We start from the raw sequence: 21,707 nt of genomic DNA, 5'->3' as shown, positions 1-21,707 counted from the left end.
TTAATTCTTTAGACAATCATCGCAATGTCCAATATCACATTGTTATTAAAAATGTCAGTGTTTTACACATATGCCTCGTTTAAAAGGGACCCGGTGAGCACCAATTTAGGCATAGCATTAGTTTCCTAGGTTCCTGGATGAGCTTGATCATGATGCATCAAGTGTAATAATAAATGGTGAATAATAAAGTGTAGTTCATCGAGTCCGACTGATAATCTAGTCATACATATTCTAGTTTGATGAAAGCTAATCAGGCTGATAATAGAGGCATCAAAGCTAAATGTGAGTACACATAGAAAAAGCTAGTCAAAAATGTCTACCTTTTTGCTTGAAGTTGACGAATCCTAGAAATGTAGAAAATGCAAGGAAATTGCATTGAATGCGACACGATATGACTCAGTCTGTCGGTTTAAAACAAGGGACAGGGTCAATGTCACCTGGTTTATTTTATAAAAAATCATGAACATGTAATATATGTGGATTATGCCAATACTAAAACAGTAAAGTGAAACTCACTCGTGCGATTAAAAAGCGGGAATACGAGGCCGGAGGAGGTCATCAACCTTGTATCCGAGGTCTTGTATATTCTCATGAGTGGCTTGATGTAGACAAACTCTAAAGAAAATAGGTAATTACATGGACCCTATTAAAATATATGTCAAACAAGAAGATTGTGAAAAAAAAATTGCGAAATCAGTATTTAATGTGAAATACCTGTAAAAGACAGAGCTGCCATCAGAAAGTGCACCGGCGTCGAACGTGTAGTGTGCTGCCGTGCTGTTAACTGGAGGCGTCATAGTATCGGGAGAAGTTCGCTGTTGTTCGTGTAAGAGACACACTCCGATTCAGCAGGTTTTCGTTTCATGTCGTGTCTAAGATGACACAAATGGCAGAGTAAAATACTCTATAATCCGCGTGGAAAGTGCCTCTGGAGAACTATATATTAATTAAAACATGTACCTGTAAGTAGGCAGTATGCGCCGTGTCTGGATAAACTGCACTCAGGAAAGCGTGGTGGTAGCCACGGTGATGCGAGTCGGTGAGTCTCGTGTATGTTAGCCGCCATGATGGATCGGTCAATTGAATGACTGGAAGCGTCATGGAAACTAAAAATGGACTAGATATTGAACGTGTCTAAAGTGGGTTCCATATTATACTGGATACTCGGAGACTGAAATCAACTTGAGGTCTACTTAATACAAGCTAATGCACTCAAAAATGGTGTGAAGCGGTTGCCCTTTTTACATTGAATTTTGATGTTGTGACTTACATTTTTTTTTATATAGCGTTCTGTAAAAATCATCTAACGGTGGGAATGCTAGCTGGCATCATAGCAAAACAATATCAAGGCAATACTATGTCACATCCTTATAGTAGTGATCTGCTAATAGATTCTAAATACTCAACTCTGATCATTTAACGAAAAAAAACTTAAAGTGCGTCATACCGCACATTGCGGAAGTGTCAAGTAACTCATGTATCTGAAAGGCTAGGATATGCCCCAACATCCCTGGGAGTGTTCTAGTGGTCAAAAAAAGAAATACAGATCCTGAAAGAAAAAAAAAAGAAAAAAAAAATAGTATATGAATACTAGGGTGTTTGTGAGAAGGAAATATGTTCATAAGTATTGCAAAGTCTCTCAGATCTGTATGCATCATCCGTGGAGAAATAATTAAGGAGACCATATATCTTCAGATGAAACATCTTAAAGAGAATTCTTCATTCAGACCCCCTGGGTCTAGGGTGTCCAAGCAATGGATCCAGTATTTCTCACATCTTGAGAGGATTGACTGGTGATCCCGTCCTCTGTGGGGGCGTTTCACAACTATTTTAATTGGGCTATGGAATGATGATTTTCCAGAAAGTGTCTCGATAGTGGTGATTTAGTGTTCTTACATCGGATGGTTGATTTATGTTCTGTCCATCTCTCCTTGGCAGGTCTGGTTGTTTGACCTACATACAGAAGTCCACAAGGACATTTAATAGAGTAGATTACTCCCGGTGTAAGGCATGTCGCATAATCCTTTAGTTGAATTATTTTTCCGGATTGGGGATGATTAATGAAGTCACCTTTCACCACGTTGTTACAGTGAGAACAAGTCAGACAGGGAAATGTGCCTTTTATCTTTGTTGATAAGTATAATTGTTTATCCTTTGGTGGTCTTTCTGCCTTCACCAACTTGTCCCGCAAGTTGCGGCCTCTCTTGAATGCCATCATTGGCACTCGGGAATAGCTTGTGGAGTGTTGGATCATTTTGGAGAATTCCCCAATGTTTTCCATTGTTCCTTAGTTCTTTGATCAGCCCGTTCCTTGGCCTCACTCAAAACTGATGATGGGTAGCCCCTCGACTCAAATTTATCAATGAGTTTAGAACACCCTGTGTCTAGTCCCGCTGGGTCTGATATGATCCTTTTAAGTCTTAACATCTGGCTGAACGGGAGACTCTTAAGCATTGCTTTCGGGTGAAAGCTTGTGAAGTCGAGGAGGTTATTGGCAACTGTCGGTTTGTGGTAGACTGTTGTAGATAAGCTATTGTTCTCGATTTCAATATTTACATCCAGGAAATGAAGTGATGGATTCCCCACCTCCATAGTAAACTTAATGTTGTCATGCACTGAGTTGAGGTATTCCAAGAATAATAGAAGATCTTCCTGTGGGCCACACCATATGCCTAATACATCTATAAAGCGTTTCAACATCAATATAAATGATGACCGCATAGGGTGGTCCAATACAAGTTTTTTCTAGAAGCGATACATAAATGTATTAGCGTACGCAGGGGCCATGGATGACCCCATAGATGTCCCAGTTGTTTGTAAAAAGAATGTGTTTTGGAATTTGAAATAGCTATTGTCCAATATTAGATTAAGGAATTCCAAAATGAGTTCCGGATTGCCACTGGGGGATGGTGAGTTGAGAAGAAGCCATTCAACTGACTCGATCCCTTCCCTGTGGGGGATAGACATGTACAAGCTGCACACGTCCATACTAAAGAGTATGCAGTTGGAGTCTATAGCTTTAACTTCATTGATGCAATTTAGAAAGTCGGTGGTGGCCCTTAAGTAGGTGGGAATTCTTTGCATCAAGGGTTGTAGCGATCGATCAATGTAGATGGCAAGGGGATCAAAAATGCTGTCAGTTCCAGCTACTATTGGTCTGAGGGGTGGAGAATTTCGATTTTGATGGATCTTTGGAAGACCGTAGAAGACGGGTGTTATGGGATGTTGGTTGAAGAGGAACTTACTTGTTTTTTCGCTGATCCATTCATCATCAAGCGCCTCGTTAATGGTTTTTTCAATAGTAGACTTAATCCTATACATAGGGTCACCATCAAGTTTAGTGTAGGTGGTTAAATCGTTAAGCAGGCTCATGCATTTTTTGGTGTAATCATCGGTGTCCACAATCACGATGGCGCCACCTTTGTCCGCAGGTTTAATCGTAATATTCTCATCCTTTGCAAGTGCTTCAATATGGTCTAATTGACAGTTTTTGATGTTGTGAGGTGTAGTTCTTTGGTAATTGATCCTTTTAAGATCTGTCAATCTGTTTTTCTCGAACATATCCAAAATCAAGTTCTGTGTTGGAGGATCAAAGTAACTCTTTGGCAAAGTTCTAGTCTGTCAGACAATTGTGAAGATTCTGTGTTGCAATCTGCGTCGAAGATGATTTTGGTTCAAACTTTTCTGAGGAGTCTGTGCAGACAAACCTTCTCTTCAAACAAGGATGTATTGCTTGTGGGGACAAAGGATAGTCCTCTGTTGAGCATCTCAAGTTGTCCTCCCGTTGGTTCTTGCTCGATATATTAACCACTAGGTTCTCACTCATTTGGTTTCCCCCCCCCTTTGTTTTTGTTTGCCCCGCCTTGTTTTTCTTTTGATTTTTATCGAAGGCCTAAAAAAGCCCCCCCTGAGGGTCCTGATGTTACTGGTTCCGATTCTCTTGAAGGGCTCACTACTCGTGGCTCTACAGCCTCGTTATTATCAGGGTCTTCAGTTCTTGGTCTGCGTGGTGCTTCAGTACCGACGGGGTCCCCAATGCTGCTGTTGCGGCTACTACTAGTGTTGGAAATAGTTGGTTAGAGTTATGTGGTCTCCCTCTATTCAGGTTTCCATGGTGGTAATATTCCTGCCAGTTATACACAATATCGTTTAGATAGTCAAAAGTGTCTCTTTTGAATTTCCGTAATTTACGTTGTTCGATATCGGCCTTGTACCCTGCGAGTTTTGAATTCACCTCCTCTAGAAGGTCTGACAGCTCTTGTTCTGTTTTAAACTCCAACAATTGTGTTTTCAAAGCAGTAATGTCTGTCAATTGTTAAAGACTTTGAGAGCTCCTCAATTGTGAGTAAGATTAAGTCGAGCGAGCACTTGTTCAAGATCTGATCCCACTTTGCTATGAACGCCTTGCTTTCACTACATAAAGTAGGTCTAAGATAAACTCTTAATCCTCTCGGGATCCTTTGCGATTTGTAGTATTCCACGAGTGTCGCATGGAGTTTCTGAGATATTTCGCGCCTTATGAGTTTTTCCAACTGTGATATTAGTTTATCCGGATTAGTTTTGCTTAGTAGAGTGTTGTCTGTGTCCTTTATTAAAGATAAAATACGGGTTGCCTCTTTTGCATCAAATGCCAATGAAGTGGCATGTTTGTCCGTTAATTCATTTATTCGTGAAAAAGACAGTCATTTGATAGAAATATTGTTAAATATGTAGGTGCTACCACATTTCCTGGATGTAAATATTGAAATCAAGAACAATAGCTTATCTACAACAGTCTACCACAAACCGACAGATGCTAATAACCTCCTCCACTTCACAAGCTTTTACCCGAAAGCAATGTTAAAGAGTCTCCCGTTCAGCCAGAAGTTAAGACTTAAAAGGATCATATCAGACCCAGCGGGACTAGACACAAGAGTGTTCTAAACTTATTGAAAATTTTGAGTCGAGGGGCTACCTTTTATCAGTTTTGAGTGAGGCCAAGGAAAGGGCTGATCAAAGAACTAAGTAACAACTAATGACTGAAAAATAAAGAGAAGGAACCACCACTGATGTATATATCAAAATGTTCTTGACAGCTTTCAAATTAGTAAGATAATTAGAAAACATTGGGGAAATTCTCCAAAATGATCCAACACTCCACAAGCTATTCCCGAAAGTGCCAATGATGGCATTCAAGAGAGGCCGCAACTTGCGGGACAAATTGGTGAAGGCAGAAAGACCACCAAAGGATAAACAATTATACTTATCAACAAAGATAAAAGGCACATTTCCCTGTCTGACTTGTTCTCACTGTAACAACGTGGTAAAAGGCGACTTCATTAATCATCCCCAATCAGGAAAAAGAATTAAACTAAAGGGTTATGCGACATGCCTTACACCAGGAGTAATCTACTCTATTAAATGTCCTTGTGGACTTCTGTATGTAGGTCAAACAACCAGACCTGCCAAGGAGAGATGGACAGAACATAAATCAACCATCCGATGTAAGAACACTAAATCACCACTATCGAGACACTTTCTGGAAAATCATCATTCCATAGCCCAATTAAAATTTAAAATCTTGGAAGTTGTGAAACGCCCCCACAGAGGACGGGATCACCAGTCAATCCTCTCAAGACGTGAGAAATACTGGATCCATTGCTTGGACACCCTAGACCAAAGGGGTCTGAATGAAGAATTCTCTTTAAGATGTTTCATCTGAAGATATGGTCTCCTCAATTATTTCTCCACGGATGACGCATACAGATCTGAGAGACTTTGCAATACTTATGAACATATTTCCTTCTCACAAACACCCTAGCATTCATATACTATTTTTTTTATTTTTTATTATTATTTTTTTCTTTCAGGATCGGTATTTCTTTCTTGACCACTAGAACACTCCCAGGGATGTTAGGGCATATCCTAGCGTGTCAGATACATGAGGTACTAGACACTTCCGCTATGTGCGTTATGACACACTATGTTTTTTTCGTTAAATGATCAGTAAAGAGGGATAACAATGCTTGTTGATATATCTGCAGAGTTGAGTATTTAGAATCTATTAGCAGATCACTACTATAAGGATGTGAAATTGTACTGCATTGATATTGTTTTGCTATGATACCAGCCAACATGCCCACTGTTATATTACATTTTTTATATAGTGTTACGTAAAAATCAACCAAGTCACAACATCATCATTCAATGTAAAAAGGGCGCCCGCTTCACACCATTTTTTAGAGCATTAGCTTGTATTAAGTAGACCTCAAGTTGATTTCAGTCTCCGGGTATCCAGTCCAATATGGAACCCACTTTAGACACGTTCAACATCTAGTCCATTAGTTTCCATGACGCTTCCAGTCATTCAATTGACCGATCCATCATGGCGGCTAACATACACAAGACTCACTGACTCGCATCACCGTGGCTACCGCCACGCTTTCCTGAGTGCAGTTTATCCAGACACGGCGCAAACTGCCTACTTACAGGTACATGTTTTAATTAATATATAGTTCTCCAGAGGCACTTTCCACGCGGATTATAGAGTATTTTACTCTGCCATTTGTCTCATCTTAGACACGACATGAAACGAAAACCTGCTGAATCAGAGCGTGCGTCTTACACGAACAACAGCGAACTTCTCCCAATACTATGACTGACTCCTCCAGTTAACAGCACGGCAGCACACTACACGTTCGGTGCACTTTCTGAGGGCAGCTGTGTCTTTTACAGGTACTTCACATTAAATGCTGATTTCGCTATTTTTTTCCACAATCTTCTCGTTTGACATATATTTTAAAAGGGTCAATGTAATTACCCATTTTCTTTAGAGTTTGCCTACATCAAGCCACTCATATGAGAATATATAAGTCCTCGGATACAAGGTTGATGACATCCTCCGGCCTTGTATTCCCGCTTTTCAGTCACACGAGTGAGTTTCACTTTACTGTTTTAGTATTGGCATAATCCACATATATTACATGTTTACGATTTTCTATAAAATAAACCAGGTGACATTGACCCTGTCCCTTGTTTTAAACCGACAGACTGAGTGAGTCATATTGTGTCGAATTGAATGCAATTTCCTTGCATTTTCTACATTTCTAGGATTCGTCAACTTCAAGCAAAAAGGTAGACATTTTTCACTAGCCTTTTCTAACTATGTGTACTCACATTTAGCTTTGATGCCGCTATTATCAGCCCGATTAGCTTTCATCAACCTAGAATATGTATGACTAGATTATCAGTCAGACTCGAACTACACTTTATTATTCACCATTTAATATTACACTTAATGCATCATGATCAAGCTCATCCAGGAACCTCATCCAGGAACCTAGGAAACTAATTCTATGCCTAAATTGGTGCTCACCGGGTCGCCTTCAACCGCCTTTTAAACGAGGCATATGTGTAAAACACTGACATTTTTAACAACAATATGATATTGGACACTGCGATGATTGTCTAGAGAATTAATAGTATGTCATAACAATCACCCAAGTATTCTGTACCACCACCGCTATGATATGTCCCCCATTATGTATCCTATAATGTTTGTTGGGAATAATTATGATAAAACATACTCATGGTATTTAGCCTCTTGTTTTTCCCTCTACTTTTTATCTTTCCACTTGATCTCCCTCTATATCTTGCTTGAATGTGTCCTAGTAGACCTAAAAAGTGACACCACCGTAAGGATGATTAAACGAACAGGGCAATCTGCCAGAGCATATTAAAGTGGAGCAGGAGTAAGGCAAGGTTGCTGTCATTTATGGGGGAAAACAGAGTCAGAGGCATTGGCAAGCCCAAAAATAAACGATAGCTGGCTGGCCTATGCCGATGATATGGTCTTACTAGACAAAACAGTAGTAGGCTTTGTGCAGAAAGCTAGGTTTCCTTTTCTTAAGTAGCTCGCTAGATCACCAGAGGTTGAGCCTGGGCCAAGAGCCCTTGTTACTGTACAGGGGACATAAGGACTGGTAGTCCACACTCCTTCACAGGAAATCTAACTTTAAGACTTTGGGTGGTTAACAAATTTTGCCCAACTTTGGAAAACCGTTTACATTTTGGAGCCAATTGACTCGTATTAAGTAATTACAGCCATAGGGTGAGGCATTCATATTGCTCCATTATAATCCTAAAGAAGGTGTTACAGGACTCCCAAAATCTGCTAGCATCACAGTAGTTTTTATGAAGGGTGAGCACTATTTTCAGGATACTCAACCTTGCTAGCATGGATGGGGATGTTAGAATTTTGCATTTACTGCAAACACACTTTGTTTGCAGAAACTGGCAAATGTAAGTTTCACTGTGCTTGCTTGGCAGCATTGCACCAAATATGAAGTGTGCTTAAAGCGGCATGCACCATTTTATAAAAAGCACTGGTAAATATTTTGTTACGAGTCACCTTGGGGCGACTGCATTTCTCTTAGAAAGAGTATGTAAAACTAAGGAACTTGCCTTGCAAGTCTAGTGGGATTTTTTATAATTAGAAAGCCCTGAGTAACTACCAACTACGACACTGCACTCCATTGGCTAAACTGAGTTAGAAAGACCTATAAATTGGTGATTAACGTGTATGCCATACAACTGTCTCAAAGTGGCATATAACCCAGCATTACCAAACTGTCAAACTGATCATGGAATTTTTGTGCCGAAAAACAGGGATTTGTGCGCCATTCTGGCCGCAAATCCCCATTTGTGAAACAGGGATTTGCAGGCAGAATGGCGCACAAAACTCATTTTTTCGGTGCAAATAATTCCATGAATCAGCCCCTGTGTGTGTAGATATTGGTTTTCTTAGTTTGTAAAGTATGCACTTTAAATAGCATATTTTTAATAAACAGTTGTGTGGACATTCAAATACGTGCTAATCTCTAGTGATTAGTATTGTACCCCACACCAAGCCCCTAATCTTCTAAAACTCAGTCTGACTCCTTAGCCTTATTACCAAGTACGCTAATCAGTTGACCTTTAGTGTGAGACACCTGCGTCTATCCATTGGGTTGACTGCCCGAAACTCCACAGCAGTGCTTTTTTCTGAAAAACCTAACAGAGTAGGCATTTCTAGGAATTAGGTTCATGACCTCTGTGCAACAAGCAAGTGCTGTAATGACAAACATTACACATTACAAAGAACACTGCTAATTTTGGCTCCCCTTAAATCAGTCCACCATGCTGAAGCACATATTACGGGTACATGATTAAGTGACCGAATCACCCCCATCCTACGCAAACTATATGGACTTACTCCCCAGGCCAGGCTACTGTTCAAGACTGCATGCATTATCTACAAAGCAGTCACAAGTAGCACACCAGTGTACATGGCGGCTAGGCTCCACATATCTGGTGGCACATTCCTCTCTAAGCAAATCTACCAACCGGCTTGATTCTCAACTCATCCGTAGGGAGAGGACTTGCAAACAATACTTCTCTTACCACACAACCAATCGATCCCGGCATCGGCTCGGAAAGCACCCACAATTCTAAATCGTCACAAAATCTATACCAGGGCTTTTCAACAACACCTGATCAAAAACGAATCCCAATGGACGCACATAACTCACAGCACTGCGTCACTTTAGATGACAGTCCATACACGGGCTATCCATACTCTGTACAGCCCTCTGATGCCCTCAAGCCAGGTGTGTGCTTCAAATCAAAATAAACCCAGAAACTTTAACGATTACTAACAGGGGGCCAGCCAGATCAATGGAGCTTCAAGATACAATTTGTTAGTTAAGTTATTAGCAGAAACAGAGAGGTTTTCTAAATAGGAGGGGGGAGTGGGGATCCTCAAGTTGCATGCAAGTCCCAGAACAAGGGCCTGCAACCTTTGACGTGCCTAATGTTCTTGGACTGCTGTTCCCATCAGTCCTAGGCAGCATAGTTAATGTTGAGTGATCATGGGAGTCATGGTCCAAAACATTAGGAGAGCAAAAGATTGCAGACCTTGACCCTGGTGCATTAATGATTCTAACCATAGAGCAATTACTTACACAAGGACCAGCAGTATTAGCCCCGCTTTGTGAGAAGAAGAGTTTCAGTCAACAAGCTTGGAGAGGGGGCAGAGTCAAATAGGACCACGTTCAGTCAGGAGTCACAGTCGTGGCCAGAGAGGTGAAAAAAAGGACATCCCAGCTAAGCAGGGCGATTACAAGTATAAACAATGGCATTAGGTCACAATTGGCTGACCGTGTATCTGATTGGGGAGGAAATATACTAGTAACCAGAGTGACACTCGTGTACATCCTGCACCCCTGAACAATCTTGACCAGCCATCCCATGTTGCTCTGCAGCCTCTCCTGTATATCCAGACGTTCCCCCGCTCCCGAATGGAAATCGCACTTGAACCCTTTTAGAGTTTAAGCTGGAAGCAACGGTCTGTGCCATACATTAAAATCCCCATCATTGTGTGGCCCCGTCATCTGACCTGCACACACGAAGGGTCGGGTTGGAACATGAACCGGTACCAATAAGAAAGTGGCCCACAACCTCAAATTACACATTTTTACTTTTTCTGGCTGGAGTAGTACCAACGGGGACATCGTTTTTCGTGAAGGTTTGTTGCAAACAGTGGATTCAAATGTTCATTTGTAGAGCAACATTGGTCTAAATTTCTGGCTACATAATGCACTAACTAAAACTTGCCCACTTTGGCACAAAATTGCTCCACACTAGCATGGTGGCCAGCACCTTCATGCACCGACAGCCCTATTTTCAACTCCGAGCCTGACAGTTATTAAATGTGTCCTACTCTAAACATTTCCCTCCAGCATTTGTGACAATCGCCGAACCTAGTACGTTTTATTCTTTCCATGCCAACAAGCACAACTCACCTCATAACCTGCCAAACAGTTGCCCCTCCCACCAATACCCAGGATCGCATTCATCCATCCTATACACTTATTACTGGTGGTCCCCAGCCCCACTCACCCCTCCCATGCTTCCAGCCCCACTCACCCCTCCCACAGCTCTCGGGGGCTTCCATTGCCCCCAACAAGAAGCAGGTGCTGACTTCCAGTCCGCTCTCACTACCAGATACAGAGGAAGGAACCGATCCCTTCGCCGTCTTCCTGCAGCTTGCCTCCCGAGCTGCCAGAATCAGGTACTGACTTACATCCTCAACACCTTCTTACCTTGCGGCCCGAGATGGTGCCTCCCGCAAAGCCTGACAAAACGCACCAGCTGTCCAGTTCCCTCCCCGCACTGTTCCATGGCTCGCCTTAATCTACGCCGCCGGACCCAGAAAAGCTGCCTGCTCATTTCAGCTTCATACCAGCCCCTCCTGCAGAACGGGGACCGGATTGGGCGGGCCGAGAGCCACCCAGCCAGCCAATCACAGTTCGCCCTACTCTACCATTACAAACGGAAGGTTGCCTCTTTCCAAAGCAGTCAGGAACGTCAGGGCAACAAGGACAGAGTAATCGACGCCACACCGCGGAGCATTCTCGAGCAGCCGCAGTTCTCAGACGCAATCAGTAGATCGAATCCTAGATGGCTTAGGGGTACTGACGGAGAAGAAGGACAACATCGACCAATGTCAACCATATTGGAATGGATCTTCCAGTCTTGCATTAACCAGCTCATAAGCCTGGAAGTGTTTTAGTACTGGAAGATGGAACGGATGACATTAATGACAGTACTTTCCATAATGATGAGGCTTGACAAAAAAATCGGGTGGAAAAAACTTTGGCCACAAGCTTTATTGTATCATGAGCTATGTGCAAAGAAAACCAACCAACAAAAATATAATGAAAAAACAACTCAAATATTTTGGAGAACAAGGGATCAGGTGAATGGAGACTACTCCCACATAGGGCCAACTCGAGGCTGATCCCTGCCGCCCATCGCCCATTGTACAAAAGCTTGTGACATTCTGTTGAACCAGCTGGAGCTGTGTCCGGTTTATCTTCATTACTTTCAAGTGACATTCTCAAATTCAATCTTTATTTACAAGATTAACTCAATTGCTTAGAAAACGGCACCCCTGCCGTTTGTTTCAACATGCCATCCTGGTGAGGCTTTGCCTTTTTCCTTTCTTTTATGTGTTTTTTCACCATTTTGGTGACAGCATTATTACCCTTTCTTTTGCTATATAATCCCTTTTTGGGATTGGCCCCTTGAGAGGGGTTATTATTTTTCCATGCTTCCTGGTGAGGCGTTTGCCTTTTTCCTGTTTTTTATGCACTTTCTGTGGTGTCACGTGGTGTCACGTGCCCTTACGCAGAGGGTCACGTGACACGGGAGAATAAAGGAATCACCGGAACTGGCGTGCGAGCGAGTCGTGTCATTCATTGCGCTGCGGCCTTTTCCCGCGCAGCGCCACCTAACAGGCCCGCCCGCGCTCACTACCTGAGGCCGGGCAGTGGGGGAAAACATCACACTGGCGACGAAGCCGACTACGAACCTGACGCGGACCCGCGCCTCCTCCTCAAGCGGAGCCGCGCTCCAACGCCTGCACCGGCGCAACGCCTCAACGACACAACCACACGCCGTGGACGTCACGTGGCTGTGCATAACGTTGTGCACAAGTTGGTTGAAGCCCCGCAAATGCTCACGACAGGGGCTCCCACACGCAGCAAGGAAAGGCCACTCAACGCTCCTCCTGCACCTCCGGAAAAGTCTGGCGGACCAGAGCAGGTACTGCGCAGCTGAATACATGCCAGTTGCACTGGCCCCTGCGACTTTAAGGTGACACTTTTAACACCGCCACTCAAGGCCTATGCCCCAACGCCAGGGAGAACACGCAGAGAACTGATATGTCCAGCCCAAGCACCAGCCCCGTGAGGACCAGCATGAGTTCATCCTCCAAGAGGAGCCTCTCCAATGAACATCCCGACCCATCACAGACAACATTCATGCCGCCGTTCGACCCATTCACCACGGGTGCTGCCATCAGGTGGGAAATCTGGTTTCAACAATTTGAGATGCACCTCGAAGCCAGAGACATTACCATGCCGAAGAAGATGCGCACTTTCCTCCTACTCAACATCGGAGCAGCGGCCTTGCGCCTCTTCAACGCCACACCGAACCGCGGTAACGCAGACAACTATGACGCAGCGAGATCAGCGCTCACCAACATGTTCAAACCCGATCTTAACCCAGACTACGAACGCTTCCACTTTTGCATGGCGAGGCAGCGGGAGAAAGAGACAGTAGACAAATTTCACGCTCGCCTTCGCGAAATGGCAGTAGGCTGTGAGTTCCCGGACGAAGAATTCGCCATCCGTCTCCAGATCATCAACGGAATATCCTCTGAAAAATTGAGAAGGGCCATACTATCTGAAAGAAACATACGCCTGTCACGCATCCTCGAAATGGCGCGCCTCCGAGAGCAGACGGAAGACCAGGTAGCGGTAATGGAAGCAGCAATCCAGAGACTACCACTAGACAACCCTGGACCCGCAGAGGACGTAGCAGCCATCTCCAGACGCCGGAACAGTCGCACGAAGCAGGATATGAGGCCCCACCCATCACAGGGGCGGGACAAGAGCTGTAAATGGTGCGGAGGTCCGTGGCACAAAGGCGATTCCTGTCCCGCATGGGGATCCACGTGCAGGAAATGCAATCGCCTCAACCACTTTGCCGCGGTCTGCCTGAACCCGCCCGACAAAGACCCTGCCCGCGCCAGACGCAAGAACGCCGGAAAAAGTTTGCGCCCAGAGAATCCTCCCACCGACAAGCACGCAAAGGAAAAGCCAGAGCCGTCGACGAATCCCAGAGGTCCCCAGACTCGAGCGACAGCGACGACAGTGACAGCAGCACATCCCCCGAAAGGAGAGACAAAGGAAGACAGAAAAAGGGAAGCAGACAAGTACATCGCATACACTTAATATCTGCAGTAGAACCACATCGGTCACGACAGAGGAAAAGACCGTTGTGCACCGTTCTCTCTAACGGAGAACCACTAAAGGTGGTCATTGACACTGGCGCAACAGTGAACGTTATGCCAGTGGCAGCATTCAACAGACTTTGCCCGAAACCCGACCTTCAACAGAAGAAAGTCAGACTATATGCCTACGGATGCAAGAAACCCCTCCCCGTGCGAGGGTCGTTCAAGTCAAACTTTGCCCACGAGAAAACCAACTGCCGTGCACGCATATATGTAGTGGACGGCGGCTGCGAGACACTACTGAGCTGCAAAACGGCAGAGAAGTTAAAGCTAATACACTTCGCGTTCGGCCTCCAACACGACAAACTCAGCAACCTATTAAGACGACACAGAAAGCTATTCCAGGGCATCGGGTGCCTTAAGGGGAGAACCATCAAGCTTCATATAGACCCCACCATTGAACCGAAAGCAGTTCGACACAGACGGATCCCATTCCACCTGAGAGGCGCAGTAGAAAAAGAACTGGCCAAGCTCGAAGAAGAAGGGATCATTGAGAAAACATCCGGACCGACTCCGTGGGTCTCACCCATGGTTGTAGCTCAAATACCCAAACAGCCGAACGCAGTAAGAATATGCATAGATATGAGGCTTCCCAACGTAGCGATTGGGAGGGAACGCCATGTAACCCCCACGATCGACGAACTCATCGTAGACCTCACCGGTGCAACAGTCTTCAGTAAACTTGACCTCAGATCAGGCTATCACCAGTTAAGACTATCCAAGGAGTCAAGATACATTACAACCTTTTCGTCTCACCTCGGCTTGATGAGATACAAACGGCTCAACTTTGGAATATCTTCTGCCGCAGAAGTGTTCCAACATGAAATCCGCAAGGTCATCACAGGATTAGAAGGAACCACCAACATCAGCGATGACATCCTTGTATACGCTCCAAACAAAAGTGAGCACCATCGGCGTCTAGCGGCAGTCCTGAAAAGGCTCGAAGAAGCAGGCCTGACACTCAACGCAGAGAAGTGCGAATTCAGCAAGAGTGAACTATGCTTCTTTGGCTACATATTCAGCGCGGAAGGCGTATCCCCCGACCCGTCGAAAGTGCGGGCCATAAAGGACTCCAAAGCACCACAATCAGCCTCCGAAGTGAGAAGCTTCATGGGGATGGCAACCTACTGCGCACGCTTCACCCCCGACCTCGCAAGCACTGCTAGCCCGCTCAGGGAGCTGACAAAGAAAGACCAGAAGTGGGAGTGGACCGCAGCCCATCAACAAGCATTTCAACAAATCAAGGACACTCTATCTGCCTCCACCACCATGGCCTTCTTCAACATAGAAAGGCAGACTGAACTCCTCGTTGATGCTAGCCCAGTTGGCCTAGGGGCGGTGTTAACCCAAACGGATAACGAAGGCAAAGTGTTCCCCATCGCCTTTGCCAGCAGAGCACTCACAAAACCCGAACAGAACTACGCACACATAGAGAAGGAGGCCCTAGCCATCTTGTGGGGATGCCGCCATTTCAAAGTGTACCTGCTAGGCAAGCAGGCGAAAGTCTTCACGGATCACAAACCCTTGATCCCGATCTTCCGAGGCTCTGCCCCCCACCCGCCTGCACGCATTGAAAAATGGATGCTGCAGCTACAGCCGTACAACATCGAGGTGGAGTATCGCCCAGGATCGGACAACCCGGCAGACTACCTGTCCCGCCACCCGAGGCCAGCTACCGACAGCGAACAACACCACGCGAAGGAGACCGACGAACATGTCTGCCACGTAGTTGCCTGCGCAAGACCGCGAGCCCTGACACTGCAGGAAGTGGTGCGCGAGACAGAGGAGGACACCGTCCTACAGCACACGGCCACAGCCATCCATTCCGGGAATTGGAAAAACTATCTCATGTCAATAGCCCAACGCACAACATCGGCACAGACCAAGCTCAGAGCGCTGTTCGGGATCAGACACAAACTCTCAATAGCCCCGGAAGGAGTGCTGTTAAAGGGGCACCAAATCATACTACCAGAATCTCTGGAGGAGAGAGCTCTCAAGTTAGCCCACAGTGGGCACCAAGGGATCGTAAAGTCAACAGCATACCTTAAATCTAGGATGTGAATGCTGAACATGCAGCAAAGGGTAGTGGAATTGGTAGAATCCTGCGCAGCCTGCCAAGCATCCCGGAGGCCCGAAAACCCTGAACCGATCAGCAGTGTCCCGAGGAGCTCCACACGCTGGGACGCAGTCAGCATGGACCACTGCACCATTGCCGGCGAGGGTTACCTGCTCGTGATAATCGACGAGTTTAGCAGATATCCGGAAGTAGAGCACGTAGCCTCTACCAACGCCGAAACCACCATCCTCGCGCTGTAGAAGATATTTGCTACTCACGGAATTCCGAGGAAAGTAAAAAGCGACAACGGACCTTCTTTCACCAGTCAGAAGCTACGCGAATACTTTAAAGAAGTGAACGTCAAACACCAGCGGATCACCCCGAGATGGCCCCAAGCAAATGGAGATGCTGAGCGATTCATGGGGTCGCTCAACAAAGTCATCAGAATTGCCAAAGAACAAGGGCACCCGTGGCTGAAGACAGCATATCGGTTTTTGAGAACACACCGACAAACCCCGCACTCAGCCACCGGGATCAGCCCCGTCGCCCTCATGTTCGGGGTACCCATACAAGCGGAACTCCCCATACACCCCCACTGGACAGCCCCAGAACCGGACATCCCAGCAATTGACGCCAGACGGCTAAGGCGAAACGAACAAGAGAGCATCGCCAGGAGAGCCTGCCACCGAGAACTGACCCCAGGAGACACCGTCATTGTCAAGAACCGTGCACCGGCCAAGAAAATGTCCCTCAACTTCGAAGTGCGACCATGGACAGTCAGTACAACCAACCACAGCATGGTCACCGCCACCCGAGGGGGAGAGACCGTGACAAGGAACGTGTCACACTTCAGGAAAGTACCCCCAGAAATGTGGGAAGAACCGTCAACGCCCCCGAGAGGAGACAGAGGAGAAATGCCGCCTACACCTCAAGGACCGACACCACTGGGTGGTCTGGCCACACCAGGAGATCCAGGCAGATCATACCTGCCAGACGAGAGAACCGAAGCAGAAGCCACCAAGGAAGACATGCCCAAGGAAAGAAACACCCGCTACCGTCTGAGAGAGAAACCCAAACCGTCGTGCCGCCTCCAGGGGTATGTAGTAGACGGAGTCTATCGTCAGACACCCACGCCAAGATGAACCCTGAAAGCAGTGAATGAAAGCAGGTGCATTACGATTGTGTATTACTTTGTAGGTCGTACCAGTTTACAATGGTTGTTGTTAATTACTGTATAAATACCTCCAAGTTGGGGAGGAATGTGGTGTCACGTGCCCTTACGCAGAGGGTCACGTGACACGGGAGAATAAAGGAATCACCGGAACTGGCGTGCGAGCGCCAGTCCGGATTTAAGCACCGCACAAGCGAGTCGTGTCATTCATTGCGCTGCGGCCTTTTCCCGCACAGCGCCACCTAACAGGCCCGCCCGCGCTCACTACCTGAGGCCGGGCAGTGGGGGAAAACATCGCACTTTCCTCCATTTTGAGGCATATAGCAGCCTTCCTTTTGATATATAATCCTATTTTAGGATTGGCCCCATAAAAGGTGTTGTTAATTTTTCCATGCTCCTTCATATGTTTCCTTCCAATTTTTCCAAGGCTCTATTTTTTACTTGCCTCTTGCATACATGCCAACATTCAGATGCACCTGGGAGGGAGATTTCCACAGGGAAATCGGGAGATGCATATTTCCCCATAGGAATGCATTTGGGCTAAAGTTATTTTAGGCGGGAGACCATGAAAAATAGCAATATTTTTCACCTAAAAATCGGGAGGGTTGGCATGTATGCTCTTGCGAGGCGTTAGTAGCTAGTTAATGCTTAGCAACTGGCTTTCTCCTTCTGGCGTTTGCCTTTTTGGTTATTTTGTGCCTTTTTCCTCTTTTATGGTGGATTACTGGGCTTCCGCTTTCACCATACTCACCTTAAGTTCGGCACCCTGCCCGTGTTATTTGGTTATTTAATTACCTCCTGCAAGGCGTATGATAACTTCTTTCTTTGGGCATTTCTGTGAATTTTATATTTTTTAATTGGTGCCTGCTCTATTCTGTGAATTTTATATTTTTTATCTGGTGCCTGACCTATTTCTCTACTTTTCTCTGGTTGATAGTTTAGATAGGGTTATTTAAATATGTGCTACCTAGGCTTGCTCTAATTAGACGGAGGGCAGGAGGTTTAGAATTATTTTCGCCTTTTGCTGAGAGGACAAACATTGGTGAGCACTGCTCCTGCAAGTGCTGGGGAGAGGGGAAAGATGAATGGGGGCTACCCTGCCCTCCTCAGATATAGGCCAAACTTGGCCTGAGGGCAGGTAGCCACCTTTGAAGTATCAAAGGCCCTTTGTCCCTCATCCGTCCGGATGGGAGCAGGGCCTTTGATGTGGGTGTCAGGAACAGGTACTACCTGCTTGACAGGTGGCTGACCCTGCCCCTGTCACCCTCTTGCTGGCTGGGGCTCCCAGAAGTCTGGGACCCTTTTGTCCCAGGAGCCTGGTGGCCCACTCTACTCACCTAGTTGCTAATGGGCAGGCACCTGGTAGGTGCTGGCCATGTCCGCTTCCCCTGCAATTCCCACCTCCCATTTTATGCCCCTGGGCCTTCCATCTCCCGGGCCCATGTAAATATGTGCCCTAAAGCTGATTGCAGTGAAACTTCCTGTGAAATATCCAGAGCTCTAAGAAATAACTAGAGGTTTACAGAAGATAGGTGGTATGCAGCATGGCAAGGGGTTGGGGCAAACTATTTATTTATTTATTTTTGCAATTTGTTAAAAGCGCACCCAACCCAGAGGCATCTGGGCGCTGTTCTTGGCAAAATCAACATCAAGGTTACGGTTACAGGGTTACTGGTGCGCAAGTAAAACTTTGCCATAAACAGTATATTAGTTACAAGGTTACAGTGTTACATATATACATATAAAGGAGCCTAACAGCCTCCCCAATTAGCTAGCAGTGTTGAATATAGTTGTTAGCAGAGGTGCCGAAAGCTGTGGAGAGTTATCTTAAAAGCTCTTGAGAGAAGAGCCATGTTTTCAGATGTTTGTGGAAGGTCCAGAAGGAGGCTTTGGACCTTAGTGCAACTGGTAAGGTGTTCCACTGTTTAGCAGCTACCACAGGGACGCTACGGCCTCCGGATTTCTGAAGCTTAAAACGTGGGGTGGGGCGTAGATGCGAGTAAGTTGAGCGTGTGGGCCTATTGGGTTGGTTTATGGTATATTTGTCTTCCAGATATGTGGAGGCAGATTTATGTAGGCATTTGTGGGTCATAGAACGTTTTTATGAACAGCATACACTCTTGGACGCGAAACCAGTGTGTGGTGCTTCTAATCAGGGAGATAGGAGTTTGTTATTTTGGATCACCTGTAGTTTTTTGATATTGTAGTTCTTGGTACCAGCATAGAGGGCATTATAGTAGTCTAATCTGGACAGGATGAGTGCTCTGGCTATAGTGATGCAGCTGTCTGGTGTCAGAAGGGTCTGCAGGCATTAATGAGCTTGGATGCTGCAATTCCATGTCGGGCGAGAACTGGAAATGGGCCAAAATATTTTGGAGATAACTTTGAAGGGACAAGTCGTCGGGGTAGAAACTTACTCGCCAACCATACTTTATCACCGACCTGGATCGGTGGAGCCGGGGTCCGATGTTTGTCTGCCTGGATCTTTCTTTGAGTCTGGGGCTCCTGTAACGCTTCAATGGCTCGTTGATGACCTTGTTGAATAACATCCACCAACTGGTCAATACCCGGAAATGTAGATGATTGAGGCAATTGTGTAGGAAATACTGAAGGGTGAAACCCATAAGTACAGTAAAAGGGACTGACATGTATCGTGGATTGTGCTGCATTGTTAGATGCAAATTCTGCCAATGGTAGATGACTTTTCCAATTATCTTGAGTTGCTGATATATAACATCGCAAATAGCCTTTCAATGTCTGGTTTAGACGCTCTGTCTGTCCGTTAGTTTGTGGATGATAACCAGAACTTAATGCATGAGAGATACCTAGAGAATTACACAGCTGTTTCCAGTATCTAGATGTATACTGTGGACCTCGGTCAGATATGATAGTGTCTGGCAATCCATGCAAGGAAAATATTCTGTCCAGAAATATGCGAGCCATGTGGGCCGCCGACGGGACTGATGGAAGAGGAATGAAATGCTCCATTTTAGTCAATGAATCTATTGTAACCATTATGGTGGTACATACTTTGGATTCTGGAAGATCCACAATAAAATCCGTGGAAATTATTTGCCATGGTCTTGTTGGAATGGGCATCCTTACCATTTCTCCGATAGGGGGATTCCTGGGCGTCTTATTTTGAATACACGTGGGACAGGAAATAATGTATTCCCGGACATCTTGGGAGAGTGTAGGCCACCAAAAATGTCTTTGAATCAGCTCTAACGTGCCAGCTACTCCTCGATGGCCCGCTGCTCGGGAATCATGACATAGTCTCAGTACCTGCTTTTGCTGATATCCTTCTGGAATGAATACTCTTTCTTCTTTAAATAGGAGACCTTTACTCTTGATCAAATTGTGTCTTGAAATCAACTCTGGTTGTAAAGCCACCACTTCCTTGCTCGAGGTCTCAACTTTCTGGAGAAAATTATGAATTACTGGTACAATAATCGCCGAAGGAAACATGGGTTCATTTTGAAAGGAGGTTCTCGATACTGGATCCCTCCGGGATAAGGCATCAGCTTTCTGATTAGTCGTGCCCGGAATAAATGAAAATAGAATACGGAAATGGGAAAAGAAGTGCGCCCAACGTGCTTGTCGACTGTTAACAGTCTGGGCATATTGAAGAGTACGAAGATTATGATGATCCGTCCTTACTTCAATCGGATGTAAAGCCCCTAGCAAAAGATGACGCCATTCTTCAAATGCCCTTTTGATAGCGAGCAGTTTTTTCTCTAGAACTGTGTAGTTAATCTCTGCAGGAGACAAGGTCTTGGATAAATAAGCAATAGGTCTTTCAAGGTTTCGTTCATCTGGTTGAAGAAGAACTGCTCCTAATGCGTGTTGTGAAGCATCCTTCTCCACGATAAATCTTCGTCGTTGGTCAGGCATGGCTAAAATCAGAGCTTTAACAAAAAGAGCTTTCAACTTCTCAAAGGCTTCTTGTGTTTCCTTAGACCAACAGAAAGGGATCCCCTTCTTCAATGAAGGTGAGTTAATGGTAGAGAGAGGGCTGAAAAGTGTAGTATAAATCGCCTATAAAAATTAGCGAAGCCCAAAAATCTCTGGATGTCTTTGACGGATTTTAATGGTGGCCACTCCGTAATGGCCGACACCTTGGCTGGATCCATCGAAATTCCTTGTTTAGAGAGAATATACCCTAAGTAGATAACTTCACTCTTGTGGAACTCACACTTTTCGATTTTGCAGAAAAGATGGTTATGTTGGAGACGACGCAATACCTCTTGGACATGTCCCACATTGAGATAAGTTGTGAGAAAATACCAGAACGTCGTCTAAGTATACAACGATGTAATGTAAGGCTATGTCGGCAAATAGATGGTCCATAAACCTTTGGAAGACGGCGGGTGCATTTGCCAGCCCAAAAGGCATCACTCTGTATTGAAAATGCCCAAAGGGTATCCTAAATGCAGTCTTCCATTCGTCTCCTGCTTTGATCCGTATTAAATGATAAGCGCCTCTTAAATCGAGTTTGGTGAAGACCTGGGTGCCCCGAACTGCCGCTAATATATCAGGAATGAGAGGCATGGGATACTTATCAGGAATCGTGATTTTATTTAACCCTCTGAAATCAATGGATG

At 45.4% G+C, this 21,707-nt stretch overlaps 1 protein-coding gene across 3 annotated transcripts in view; it reads right to left on the bottom strand.

The window, feature by feature from the left end:
• KLHDC10 (kelch domain containing 10) overlaps positions 1-11,406 on the bottom strand; it is a 345,723-nt gene extending 334,317 nt beyond the window's left edge. Inside the window, exon 1 of one of the 3 annotated variants that reach the window (XM_069629599.1) lies at positions 11,121-11,406. In XM_069629599.1, coding sequence (XP_069485700.1) covers positions 11,121-11,247 — 127 coding nt within the window. In that variant the 5' untranslated portion in view covers positions 11,248-11,406. The remainder of the gene's footprint in view (positions 1-11,120) is intronic. The other 2 variants (XM_069629601.1, XM_069629600.1) reach the window with 2 other exon arrangements.
• Between the last annotated feature and the right edge of the window lie 10,301 nt (positions 11,407-21,707).

Source organism: Ambystoma mexicanum, chromosome 12, assembly GCF_040938575.1.
Source record: "Ambystoma mexicanum isolate Mex_15411 chromosome 12, UKY_AmexF1_1, whole genome shotgun sequence".
NCBI classification, from domain to species: domain Eukaryota; kingdom Metazoa; phylum Chordata; class Amphibia; order Caudata; family Ambystomatidae; genus Ambystoma; species Ambystoma mexicanum.
The sequence above is the reverse complement of the archived record's forward strand: the minus strand, read 5'-3'. Positions and strand labels throughout refer to the sequence as shown.